Source organism: Hakea prostrata, chromosome 3 (assembly GCF_041222555.1).
Source record: "Hakea prostrata isolate BN-2017 chromosome 3, UWA_Hpros_2, whole genome shotgun sequence".
Classification (NCBI taxonomy): domain Eukaryota; kingdom Viridiplantae; phylum Streptophyta; class Magnoliopsida; order Proteales; family Proteaceae; genus Hakea; species Hakea prostrata.
The window spans coordinates 24,026,454-24,040,082 of NC_142602.1; the positions used below are offsets into that span (position 1 = coordinate 24,026,454).

At 38.5% G+C, this 13,629-nt stretch overlaps 3 protein-coding genes across 3 annotated transcripts; all 3 read right to left on the reverse strand.

Moving 5' to 3' along the window:
* Positions 1-279: 279 nt before the first annotated feature.
* LOC149021774 (uncharacterized) lies at positions 280-4,347 on the reverse strand. The gene is made up of 7 exons (XM_089149964.1): positions 3,817-4,347; positions 3,145-3,272; positions 2,923-3,052; positions 2,649-2,818; positions 2,224-2,515; positions 1,954-2,120; positions 280-793 (listed from the first exon to the last, which is right to left on the reverse strand). The coding sequence occupies exons 2-7, from the start codon at positions 3,197-3,199 to the stop codon at positions 636-638; spliced, it is 972 nt and encodes a 323-aa protein (XP_089006090.1). The 5' UTR covers positions 3,200-3,272; positions 3,817-4,347; the 3' UTR covers positions 280-635.
* An 821-nt stretch (positions 4,348-5,168) lies between these two features.
* Positions 5,169-8,501, reverse strand: LOC149021775 (uncharacterized). The gene is made up of 7 exons (XM_089147494.1): positions 8,486-8,501; positions 8,264-8,390; positions 7,974-8,143; positions 7,561-7,852; positions 7,286-7,458; positions 6,797-6,949; positions 5,169-5,266 (listed from the first exon to the last, which is right to left on the reverse strand). The coding sequence occupies exons 1-7, from the start codon at positions 8,499-8,501 to the stop codon at positions 5,169-5,171; spliced, it is 1,029 nt and encodes a 342-aa protein (XP_089003620.1).
* Positions 8,502-10,987: 2,486 nt separating this feature from the next.
* Positions 10,988-12,923, reverse strand: LOC149021776 (uncharacterized). The gene is made up of 6 exons (XM_089147495.1): positions 12,866-12,923; positions 12,641-12,770; positions 12,349-12,518; positions 11,944-12,235; positions 11,672-11,844; positions 10,988-11,151 (listed from the first exon to the last, which is right to left on the reverse strand). Exons 1-6 carry the CDS (start codon positions 12,921-12,923, stop codon positions 10,988-10,990), a joined length of 987 nt encoding a protein of 328 aa, XP_089003621.1.
* Positions 12,924-13,629: the final 706 nt, after the last annotated feature.

The window sequence follows — 13,629 nt, forward strand, 5'->3', positions numbered from 1 at the left end:
TCTATAAAACCCAGCTGTATTTTTGTTGTATTTTTGTTTCCTAGAAAGTGTCTTAAAAACTATCCAGGTAACAAATTAGCAGAACACTACTACGTAAAACTGAGTTGAAGAAAGAAGATATCTTATTCTTGTTCCTAATTTAGTCAAGTTGAAATAGCCAATGGAAAGCATGGACCTCCAAGCACGAGAGAAAGAAGATATCTTATTCTTGTTCCTAATTTAGTCAAGTTGAAATAGCCAATGGAAAGCATGGACCTCCAAGCACGAGAGAGGGAGTTTGTCTCTGACATTACACGTAGATTGGGGAATAGAATAAATTTAAAATTCTCTTAAAGTTCTAATAGGTGTGAATAGAATAAGAAAATAAAACGAAAAAAAAGAAGAAGGAAAGAACCTGGAAAGAGTTTCTAAAAATTAGAAACGGGTCACAAGACAGCATCCACCCAATTAACTATTCGTTTATATTTCACTATCATATTTAATAGAATTCTTGTTAAACTTGGTCTGTTATAATTCCAAAGAAATATAAGCAAAACGTTTTGCTCGAGCTCCCCAGAAAACAGTGACAACTCACTACCACATAGATTATAAACAAAATACTCTAATTAAGACACATAGAATGGTTACCAAACTCACTAAAAGCTTGAACCCTTTGCTCCAGTGAGTTGAATGTTTGCTTCAATGATGCAGACATCTTTCACCAAGTAGCCTTTTGATGCATCTACAAGACTGCTCAGAACTAGGAAATTCTCCCAACCCAAATTATGATTTAAACTGTTAAACCAATACTCACCTGCAACGAGAATTAAATAGATGCTTGAGAACATATAATAAAATGAATAAGAAAATGTAAAGAAAGGGTTTAAGACGTAGAACGGAATCTACTATGACATTGAATAATCCTGTGGTCTAAATTGTATTGCATCGTTTCAAATGTTAAAATCCTATTTTCACTCTGTAGTTCTTGTGGAACAAAAAGGTTCTTGTTGTGCTAAATAGGAAACACAAGAAAACAAAATAAAGGATAGGAAGAGTAATAAACCGCCAAGCCCCAAATCAGTGTCTAGCTAAAAGCTGAGATCATTTGGATTGGCAAGGGAGTTGTTTATGGATACATCGGTCATACAAAATGAAGAGGGAGTTTGGGGAGGAAGAAATCGGCTAGCTATAAATTCCATCTAGAACAATCTTATATTCCATAATATTCATGAAATATAACATGGAGAAAAACAATAAGAAAAGAAGTGACAAAGCAACATATATGTATATACATAAGGAAAATCAAAGGAGGGAAAAGTTCATCAACCAATAACCGACTTTACCCCATTCCAGTCTCAAAAGAAGAAAAAAGAGATTAATTATGCAATGCTTGTTGTCTGTCCCTCGCCTAGCATGATAGAATGGTAAACTGCAAAACCTTGGGTTAATGGGCTACTATCAAGTTGGACCAGACCAGAACAGACCAAACCCAACTTGATAGGTTTCTTAAACCCCCAAACCATATCACTTCCAATAAGCCTTGGTTCAGGCTGGTTGGAGCCCTATCAGATTGGTTCTATTTGGATTTTAACAGTTCAATTCAAGAAGTAACACCCGTAATTTGAAAATGGGTGTCTTTGTATTCTACAGTTCAATTAAAAAAGGAGCACAGTAGAACCAAAAGACTGCACTCTTGTGCAGAGTAGTAAATCGAAATCCATTTTATGACGGAGCTTTTTTTATTTTTTATTTTTTTAATGAATAAATAAATTCATTACCAAAGAGTACAAGATACAAGAGTACAAGGAGCTAACCCAAACAAGCAAGCCAATGAACCCAACTGACAAGTAATGAAAGAGGCATAAAGCCTAGCTACCACTTATGAGCAACAAAGAAAGCAAAAGGACACAAGATACCAATAATACTTGGTAGTGGAGGAAAGCAAACTAATGCTACCTGCATATCATGGCTTACCTGTAAACTTCACGTGTTTGTTGTTGATTTGGTCCATTATTGAAAGTTGAAACTCCACATATACTCCTTGGGCAGGAAGAAGCTTAGTTGAATCATTGAACTGCAAGAACAAAGAAAGGCTCTTGCCTTTCCCTTTACCACAACCTTTGGGATAAATCAAGATATTCCTGAAAGCAGCATTTAAAACAGTTCATATTTCAACTGATAGATAGATAGATTGTGTATTGGTGGAAATCTGTAATATTAAAAGACTCATAACTATGAAGGTACCATTTATGACCAGCAGCAGTAAAAATATCCGAGGAATGGCATTGTTGAACCAATTCAGAGAATTTATTTATCTTCCAGGTATAAATGCAATCCACAGCCACAGCTGTCATCAAAAGACGCTCCACTTTAGCCGTAACATTCTCTTTGTGGACAAATACTTCAGCTCCGAAAATACAAACATCCTTCACCAAGTATCCATTTTTCGGATCTTGAAATTGTTCCAAGGTAATCAATCTGTCAAACCCATGATAAGTTTTTGTTGCACGGAACCGTTTTGTTCTTCCATTGCTATCTATTGTCAAATATGACAGTTTTTAAGCTTAAAAGTTAGACATCATCATTTATATTGAAGGTTGTGATTGGCATAACAACTAACTAAACAAAAGTTGTCAAAATTTGATGAAAGTGCAATCAAAGAAAGCTACCTTCAAGTGTTAAGTAGTTGTCTCTGCGCTGGTCAAGTACAAAAAACCTGAATAAGGCATGAACCTCCCAACCTGGCGATAAGGAGTCTGTCACTACCATTTCCAAGTATAGAGAGATGTGCCCTTCCCCATTTTGCTCCTTGTTTCCATTTGGGTATAGGCAAAATTTCCTGAAACATATAAACCATTAATATGCATGTGCCAAAGTAGTTAACAGGAATCTGGAATATTAAGGGAAGAGATGAAGACATGATAATCTGGATAAAAGGTGTACCACTTGTATCCACCGGCTTGGAAATCGTCAGAGTCGTATTTGATGAGTGAGGAACTTGCGAGCAAAGAAAATGATTCGATCTTAAGTTGAAAGTGGGTTGGAGGTTCATCCCTTATTGATCTTGAAACTTCTGCACAAACGAAAATGTATGTAGATATTTTAAGTTAATGAAAAGTGAATTAATACATAAAACGGATTGAGTGGAAGTATCCTACTGCTAACCTGCTTCTTCCATTTTTATTTTCCTTGTTGGGTGAAATTGCTCAAATGTGGCCATTTGGGTCTAATTTTGTATTCTGAGTCCAAATCTGCCACAAGCTAGAATGTTGTTCTCCAAGTGGAAAAGCTACCTATAGAGGATTTAAGAGGGTGGAGAAAGTCGATCATACGAAGGAAAGAAACTCTCAGGAAAAAGAAAAAAAAGAAGTCATTCTCCAATAGAACCTTTTCACTATGTCCATATAGAAAAAAATCCACCGATAGGTACCATGATGGGCAGAATAATTTGAAAGGAAATGAAAAAGTTGCAGAAAAAGTTTGGAAGAATCCCAAAATATTAATTACACTTGGAATAGAAAAGAAGATATATCACTTAACAAATTCGATAATTAATCACTTCCCGTCTGATTAGCAGGAAATTCCAAATCCCTATTATTCCGTTTTAGTTAACCCTAACTAGAAAAAACTACTGCGAAGTCCGACCAATAAGTTCAAATTACCATAGTTGCTCGATTATTGTCTATTGGATTTGGGGTTTCGACAGTATTCAATTTTAAAATTCTACCTAATTCAAGCACATACAACAGGACGAATGCCAGTGACAACTCAGAGAAAGAGAATAAGTAAACCAATATTCAAAGTAAATAATAGAAAGAGAAATAAAGAAGTGCTAACCTTAACCTTCTGCTGGAGAAACCAGTCGCCTGGGTGTGTAAACACGGCTGCTTTCTTAATATATATTTGTGTCTACAACAAACGAAAAGAAACTCTAGCCTGTTTTACAAGTTGGAAGATTGTTGCTTCTGTAATTACATACAGGGTAAAGAGTGAGAGATGGATCGAGCTTCAAAAACACAAGCCATCAGATCGAGAGCAAAATCTCGATTGAAATGTCGACCAAGATTTAGATCCAACGATTTTTTTTCTTCTTTCTTTTTTCGCAGAGCAACCCTGCGCTTTTACTGAAGCAATATGAGTGACCGATGAAAACTCTAAAAGACGCACTGGGCAGGACTTCGTTGAATCGAACCGTATGCATTATTGATTAAAATATTACAGAAGAACCTTATATAAAGCACTTTAAGGATAGAATCAAACTCCATTAAAATATTACAGAAGAACCTTATATAAAGCACTTTAAGGATAGAATCAAACTCCCTTTATTCCCTCTGCTCTCTCTGTCTCTTGGTTTCTCCAACGGAAGGTTCGAAAATTTGATTAAATTTAGGCTTTCGGTGGCCAGCGAAACTAAACCACCGAAACCTTAAATATTACCGACATTGAAAAGAGTTAAATTTAAAATACTGTGGTCCCGTCATAGAACGACTCATATTTTTCCAAAACCTTTTACCAAATTTTTTTTTTTCCAAAACCACGCATGGTTGTAGTCTTTCAGATTTATATCCCCACCACCAAAAGGCTAAGATGTCAGAAGCCTTACAAGTTCCATCCTCTCTCTCTCATCTCAGGCCTTTATTTTGCAACTCAATCGCCATTGATGAACAGAGATGAAGCTTAACCATTGAAGAAGAGAAAGTCGTCTTTTAGACAGAGACTTAAAAAGGGTTTGTTCTTGTGCATAAGATTTTTGCAAATAGAAGGAGAAAAAGATAGAAAAGGGGTTTGTTGTTCGGTATTTTGTAGAATGAGAGGCAGACGGAGAAACAGTGGTGGGTTGCAGCGGTGACGGTGACGGAGTGACTCGTGTCTTTGAGCTGGTTTGAAGTGCTTCCTCTGTTTTCTGGCAATTCTAATTCTTAATCTACTGATTTACGTTTCACAAAAGAAGCAACAACAGAGTTAGCGGAAGTAGGAGAACAAGTGAAAAAATTCGACGGAAAATACAGAGAAATGACGATTCTTACCAATTCAGTGAAATTAGTTGATTTATCAACGAATTTCCGGCGATTTTTAGTAAATTTCGTATCGCAGGTTGGATTCATGCAGGTCTTGAGTGACACACCGAATTTCTTACCGATATTTCTGGTGACATATTGTTCCTTGCTCCCACAACTCCCGTCTTCTTCTCAGTCTTGCTTCCTCACCATGCAGCCCCCACTCTCACCACCAAATTTACAGCCAACCTCCATTCCCCATTCACATCTCCCTCCCATTTTTGGACGCACTTGGTAAGGAATAGCATAACAATTGGTACTCACAAAGTGCAAAACACTCGTAGGCCTGGAAAACTATACAACATTTGACAACTTAAGAAAATTTGTTATTTCCCAACTACATTTTTGGAGTTCGGGGCTTTAACTTTCATCAATAGATAATCTCTAGATCTTTTGCTTACAACACTGTATTTCTGGGCAAAGATTTCAGCTTTGAACATACAGGTGTCCCCTACCAAAATCTCTTAGTTGGGTCATTAAATTCATTCTGGGAATTGAATCTATAGAACTCACCTGCAGTTTTGTTTCGCATAACAGTCTTGGTCTTCAATAGGCAACTAGGTAACAAATTAGGCAGATCACTACTACATAAAATTGAGTTGAAGAAGAAGATACCTTAGATCTTGATTTGAGAAAACTAGTGTTACCCTTGACTGTTGGCTCCATTACACCCCAAAAAATCAATAATAAATCAGTATCAAGTACAATTACCATGCTTATAAGCAGATACATTTTGAAACAGACCACATTAAAGAAAGAAAAAACAAACACCAGCGCATGAAAACACAAGGCACACGAACCAAGGAGCGGAAAGCGACCAAACCGCAACAGCAAAGACAGGGCAAGAAGGGAGGGCAAGCCCACATACCCAGAAATAAAGCGCAACAAACAAAAGCACCCACAAAGGGGAACAAAAACACGCCCAAGGAACAAACACGCCCCAAGGGCGGACGGACAAACGCCACAAGGGCGCACACACACACACGCCAGGGCGGACACAAACACGCCCAAGGGGACGGACAACACGCCACAAGGCGGACACACAACACGCCCAGGGCGGACACAAAAGCGGTCTCGCAGAGCACAAAGTGCGGAGGCACCCCCCAAGCGCCAAGCGCCGCAGAGACGGGGCACCAACGATCGCCGGAACCAAAGAAACCGAAAAACGAAAAAGGGAAAGAGAAGACGCAACCGGGGAGAGAGGCCGGAAAAACAAACCGACGACAGCAAAAACACGGACCGGGGCCGAGCAAAAGGGCAGAGGCGGAGAAGGAGACGGGAGGGAGAGGCGAAGAGGAGACGCGGAAGAGGAGACGGAGAGAGAGGCGAGAGGCGAAGACGGAGACAAAAACGCGGTGGTGGAAGAGGCCGAGAGGAGAGAGGGAGAAGGAGACCCAAGATCCGGACAGAGGAGAAAAATCGGGAAGAACAAACACGGATCAAGGGAAAAACCCACCGGAACAAACCGAAACCGAGAAAGGAGAGAGGGAGAAGGAGACGGGAGAGAGGAGAGGGAAGGGGAGACGGGAGGCGGAGACGGGAGAGGGAGACAGAGACGGAGAAGAAAAGAGATGAGGCGGGGATGAGAGAGAGGGAGACGAGAGAGCCGGCGGGAGAGGAAGACAACCGGGGAGGCGGGAGACAGCAGTCCTCCGCCCAACGGCCGGAACTGAGAAGGCGGAGGTTGAACAGGAGTTGTTGCGTCTGCCAAAACCTAAAAAAAATTTTGCCACACGTCAATTTTGTGATCAAGCAGATACATTTTTCAATTGTACCAATGAGTGTAACATGTGCTTCAATGATGCAGACATCATTCACCAAGTAACCATTTGATTGATCTTTAAAACTGCTTAAAGCAATGTAATTTGTCCAACCCCAAGTCTTAGCTGAATCACTAAACCAACCCTTCGTCCCTGCATCAAAAAATTAAATAGACGCTAATGAAGGTGGAAAAAAATTAACAAACCAACCATTAGAGAAATGATTCAAGACATATCAAAATCCTTTTTTACACAACATTGCATTATTTACACAACATTAGCAATGCAGTACTGGGATGGAAAGAGTTGCAAGAGTTTGATTTAAAAATGGCTCTATGCACCAATAAAATGGTCTTAAAAGAACTCTAATCGTCCGATTATATTAATTTTTCAAGTGGTGCCTCATGAGACTATACTCCAAAGGATATAAATCAATTTTAGTTGGAATTAGTGCAACTCTGTGCTATGAGAAAGTGTACTATGACCCACCATTAAATTCCTTGTGATTGGTGTTGATCTGGTCCATTATTCGTAATTGATTCTTTGCATATACTCCTTGGGCAGGAATGAGCTTAGTTGAATTTTTCGATTCCAACTCCAAGAACAATGAAAAGCTTTTGCCTTTCCCTTCACCATATCCTTCCGGAAAAATCTTGATTTTCCTGAAATCAACAATTTAAAACATCTCATAATCATCAGCAGCTGGAGAGATCATGTAGAAGTGACGAAGTTTGAAACTAAGAGAAACATTAACTTTAAAGTACCATTTAAAACCACCAGCAGTAAAAATATCAGAGAAATGGTATTCCTGAACCAATTCAGAGAATTTCTTTATCTTCCAGGTATGAGTACAATCCACAGCCTCGGTTTTTACCAGAAGGCGCTCCACTCTACTTGGAACATTTTCTCTCTGAACAAATACTTCGGCTCCAAAAACACAAACATCATTCACCAAGTATCCATTCTTGGGTTCTTTAAATTCTTCCAAGGTAATCAATCTTTCGAATCCATGACTAGTTTTTTCTGCACGAAACCGTCTTGGTTTTCCATTGCCATCTATTATCAAATATAATAGTTCTTTTAAGGTTAACATATTAGACAGCTTTTGACCATAGAAAAACTAACAAGAGTCATCTATATTTGAGGGTTGTGATCAAAGAAAGCTGCAGCTACGTACCTTGGAGTGTTAAGTAGTTGTCTTTGCGTTGGTCAAGTACAAATAACCTGAACAAAGCATGAACTTCCCAACCAGGAGATAAGGAGTCCGTTACTACCATTTCCAAGTATAGAGAGATGTGCCCTTCTCCATTTTCCTTCTTGTTACCTTTAGGGTATAGGCAGAGTTTCCTGAAATGCACCATTCATTAATATGCACGCATAGGTCGAACGAAGTGCTTAACAAGAATCTACAATAATGATGGAGCAGATCGATGAAGCTGCATAAACTAATCTGAATAAAAGATGTACCATTTGTATCCACCGGCTTGGAAAATGTCTGAGTAATATTGTACGAGTGAGGAACTTGAGATCAAAGAAAATGATTCGATCTTAAGTTGGAGGTGGGTTGGATGTTCTTCCCTTACTGTTCTTGAAACTTGTACATGCAGAAATGAAAACGTAAGTAGATATTCAAGTTCAAGAGAAAATAATTAATAAGTAAGAGCGATCGAGTGATTTAATCTTGATTACCTGCAGCTTCGTCCATCTTCGTCTTCTTTTTTGGACGACTCGCCACCATTTGAGTCTAATTTTGTATTCGAGTAAAATCTGCTACAGACTTAACGTTGTTCTCCAAGTGGAAAAGCAATCTACAGAGGATTAAAGAGAATGAGGAAAAGATAAGAGAAAATAGAAGAAGCCAATTTCTAATACACCCTTTGCATGCAATTCTTCCCTCTTAATCACTTCCTTTATTGTTTTCAAAACATCCCTAATCAACTCAGATCAATAAAATCAAATTTGACCCAAAAAAATCGAATCCCCCAAAGAAAAAAGACGTTTTCAATTTTAAAATTCTACCAGATTTAGATTCAAGAGAAATGGAAAGAGACATAGAAAAAGGTAAATAAACCATTAATACTTGGAAGTAAATAATGAATTAAATAAGGGAAAGGGAAATGAACAAATGCAAACCTTATTATGCATGAAATCAGTCATCTGCGTACTCTAATCTGAATTACAAGTTGGAAGATTGCTGCTTCTGTTATCATACACAGGATTGAGAGAGAGAGAGAGAGAGAGAGAGAGGTACAGGAGAAAGTTGAGAACTGGAGAAAATTTAGTAGGAGATGAGTTATAGAATTCTATCATTCTAATATAGCGCTATTTGCTTGCTTGTTAGATATATATCATGTTAGCTTTGAAATTAAAATAGTTTATACAAAATCTTATGTAATTCATTAAACGCTCATTTGGGAGAGTCCTTCTTCTATGGGTCGAATCCAAACTCTACCACTCTCTCTCCAACTACAAGTTACAACTTACAAGTTAACACTAGTTTCTTTCTCCCCCAACACTAACTAACTCCCTCCCTCTCTATGCGGGCCACCCTCTCTGGGCCCACCAGTGGACCCCACGTCCCTCCAATCCACGTCTCCCAGTCCCACCTCCCCTAGTGCGTGTCATTTCTGGGCCCACTTTTTGGACCCACCTGTCTTCCACTCACCACTCCCTCCTGGCTCCTCCTCCCCCACTCTGCTCGCCATCCCTGGGATTTTGGATTTCGAAATTTTAGGGCCACCCCCCCCCCCCCCCCCCCCCCCCCCCCCCCCCCCCCCCCCCCCCCGGATAACATTACCTCTAACCCTCATTGTAACACACAAAAAATATTTTGAATCTTATAATTTAAACATAAATTTAAAATTCCAACAAAGGGCTGTTTGGTTACATGAGTAGAGCGATTTGAAATGAATTGGGATTTCATAAGTAAGAATGTCTGAATTCACGTTTTTAGAATAAGTACTATTTTTTTGGGTATGAGAATAATTACGATTTATGGAGGCTTTTCTCCATACACAGCATCAAACTTCTTGAGGTGCCATAGCCTCCTTATTCTAAATTCTAGCTGTTAGCACTTCCATGAGAGTATAAAGTATGGTTTGCTCATTCTCTACATTCCTTGAGTTTGTGTTTTTTTGCCTTTTAACCCTATGTAGAAGAATGTATCATGTATGTGTTGTTTTCTTCTAATGGGAATGGAGTATAGATTCTCTATCCGTTATGATAGAGATTTGTGTTCTCTTTATATATTTCTATTATTCATTAGAGGTAGAATCCACTTTTAAACAGTGACAAAATAAATTAAAGATGGGACCCCATATAAGTTCCACATGAACCCCATACCTAATGTATAGTGGAGTGCTCTGAGGGGAACATAGACCTTTGCCTGGCGAATAAAGGATCCGAACTCAAAGCGAAGGGTTCTCAGAGTTTTTCTTGGCAACATGGGAGATTATTTCTCCCAACCTCTCTTGTTCCTCGAGAAGCTACTGAGATTAATGTTGATCATTGTCAGGATCCCGAGGGTGCTCTTGACATTGATGGTTTAGAAGAAGCAAAAACTCTACAAATGGGTGCCACCAAACCAATGGAGACTTTCATGTAGACTTCACTCATAGAAAGGAGAAGACAAAACTAATTTAGGTTCAGCTGTGTTTGCCTTTGGTTCGGTCTTTTGTGCTCCCCCCTCCTCTTCTTCCTAATTAAGAGAATAATTAAAAGTTGAATCCTTGATTCTGAATAAATCTGGGTTCCTTCTTGTCATAAACCTTCACATTGAAATAATCCCTAAGATTGGACGACCTACCAATCTGGTGAGCATATTCATTGGCACCAAAGGCAGGCACTCAACAAACCTTATTGAAGTTGCTGCAGAATTCAAGAGCAAAAGGTAGTATATTTCCCTGTTCATTGTGCTTGATGAATAACACCAAGGGCTTGGCAGGATTGCACAATTACCCTCTGTTGTATAGCAGATGGCTTCTCAAGCCCATAGCATAGATGCCCTTCAGAAGATTCTCTTGCAAGCCCATGGCATCATAGTGAAAGGGTCTACCATTATTAAACTTGATTTGGTTATGAATCCATAGGAAAAAAAGGAAGAAAAGTTTTGATTCTTGGCTTCATTACACCTCAATAAAAAGCACAACAATCTGTGTTATAACAAATCACTATCAGGTAGAGTTTCCATGCTTATAAGCAGATATATTTCTCAATTGTACCAATGAGTGTAATATGTGCTTCAATGATGCAGACATCATTCACCAAGTAGCCATTTGATTGATCTCTAAAGATATCGAAAGGCAGGAACACTCTTTGATCCCAATTAAAACTTGAATCTCTAAACCAATGCGTCCCTGCATAAAAAAATTGAATACACAGCTCATGAATTCAAGGCAGAAGAAAATGAACCAACCACTTAAAGAAGAAAGGATTCAAGACAGGTTAGAATCCTTCATTTTACACAATATCAGCAGTGCAGTACTGTGATGCGATTCTCTATGGTAGCCACATGACACTTTGCATCCATTCAAATCTTAAAGACCTATTTTCACTTTGTAGTGCTTGTAGAAGCAGGCACAAATAGTCAAAAAAAAAAAAAAAAAAGGGTTCTATTTGGTCTAAATAGAATAGGGCAAGAAAAAAGAATGGAAATGGTTCTAAGTGTTTGATTTATAAATGGGTTTTTCACAAAAATAAAATGGCCATCAAAGAACTCTAATCATACTATTCTAATTTTCAACATGATGCCTCATGAAACTGTACTGCATTGGATGGAGTTAATGCTTGGCATTGGATTTCACCAAAAGAACAAAATAAATAAATACTTGGCACTGGAGGAAAGCAAACTAGTGCTTTGAGTGTACTATGACCCACCATTAAATTCCTTGTGTATGATGTTGATCTGGTCCATCATTCGTAATTGATACTTTGCATATACTCCTTGGGCAGGAATGAGCTTAGCTGAATTTTTGGACTCCAACTCCAAGAACACTGAAAGGCCTTTGCCTTTCCCTTCAGCATATCCTTTGGGATAAATCATGATTTTCCTGAAATCAACAATTTAAAACACCTCATATTCAGCAGGGGCAGCTGGAGAGATAGATTATATAGAAGTGACGACGTCTAGAACTAAGAGAAGCAAGTACCATTTAAAACCACCAGCAGTAAAAATATCAGAGTAATGGTATTCCCGAACCAAGTGAGAGAATTTCTTTATCTTCCAGGCATGCTTATAATTCATAGCTTCTGTTGTCACTGAAAGGCGGTCTACTATACCTGTAACATTCTCTTTATGGACAAATACTTCAGCTCCAAAAACACAAACATCATTCACCAAGTATCCATTTTTCGGGTCTTTAAATTGTTCCAAGGTAATCAATCTTTCAAATCCATGACGAGTTTTTTCTGCTCGGAACCGTCTTGGTTTTTCATTGCCATCTATTGTCAAATATGACATTTTTTTAGGATTAACAAGTTAGATAGCTTTTGACTACAGAACTAACTAAAGAAAATTCTAAAATTTTGATGAATGTGGAATCAAAAAGAGCTACCTTGGAGTATTAAATAGTTGTCTTTGCGTTGGTCAAGTACAAACAACCTGAACAAGGCATGAACCTCCCAACCCAGGGATAAGGAGTCTGTCACTACCATTTCCAAGTATAGAGAGATGTGCCCTTCCCCATTTTCATCCTTGTTTCCTTTGGGGTATAGGCAGAGTTTCCTGAAATGCACCATTAATTTATATGCATGCATAGGTCGAACGAAGTGGTTAACAAGAATCTACAATAATGACGGAGCAGATCAATGAAAGCATAAAATAATTATCTGAATAAAAGAGTGTACCATTTGTATCCACCGGCTTGGAAATTGTCTGAGGAGTATTCTACAAGTGAGGAACTTGAGATCAAAGAAAATGATTCGATCTTAAGTTGGTAATGGGTTGGATGTTCTTCCCTTACTGTTCTTGAAACTTCTGCATGCAGAAATGAAAACGTAAGTAGATATTCAAGTTCAAGAGAAAAGAATTAATAAGTAAGAGTGATCATCGAGTGATTTATTCTTAATCACCTGCAGTTTCGTCCATCTTCGTCTTCTTTGTTGGACGACATTGCTTAGTCGCCACCATTTGGGTCTGATTAATTTTGTATTCTGACTCCAATTAATCCTCTGCTGCAAACCAAAGTTGAATGGTGTTCTTCAAGTGGAAATAGAAAAAATCATTCTCTAGTAAAGCCTTTGCAAGTCGTCTCCGCTCTCCAGTCTTCAGAATCAATATATTCATATGGAAACAAATCCTGCCATATTGGCAGGTAATCGCTTCCATAGTATCTTCGGGAAATCCCTAATCAACTCTTATCAATAAATTCAAATTTTTCAAAAAATATTCAAATTTCCGCCCAAAAAACACACGTTCAATATGTTTCCATAATTTAGAAATTGAATCCAATAGAGAATCCAACAATCTATGGAAAACATTTCCTTCGTGCGTGTCATTTCTCGGCCACTTATGGGCCCACATGCCATCGACTAACCACTTACCTCAGTCCCTCCTCCTCTCCCTTTTGCGGGCCAACCTGGGCCCACCACCACTAACCCCGAACCCATTTTCTCCAGCTTTCCCACCACTCGTTCCCTTTCAACACTGGATGGGGCTAGGCTTTGTTGAATGTGAATCGCCTTTTTGATTTTTCAAGTTTGGCCTTCTTTTGTAAATCTACTCTAAATCAAGGGCCTGTACTTGTAAATTACAAATAATTTTGTAATTTAAAAGTAATTGTTGTTCATAAAAACCGTTGATTAAATGCATAATATTTCTCCCAAAACCGTGCCAG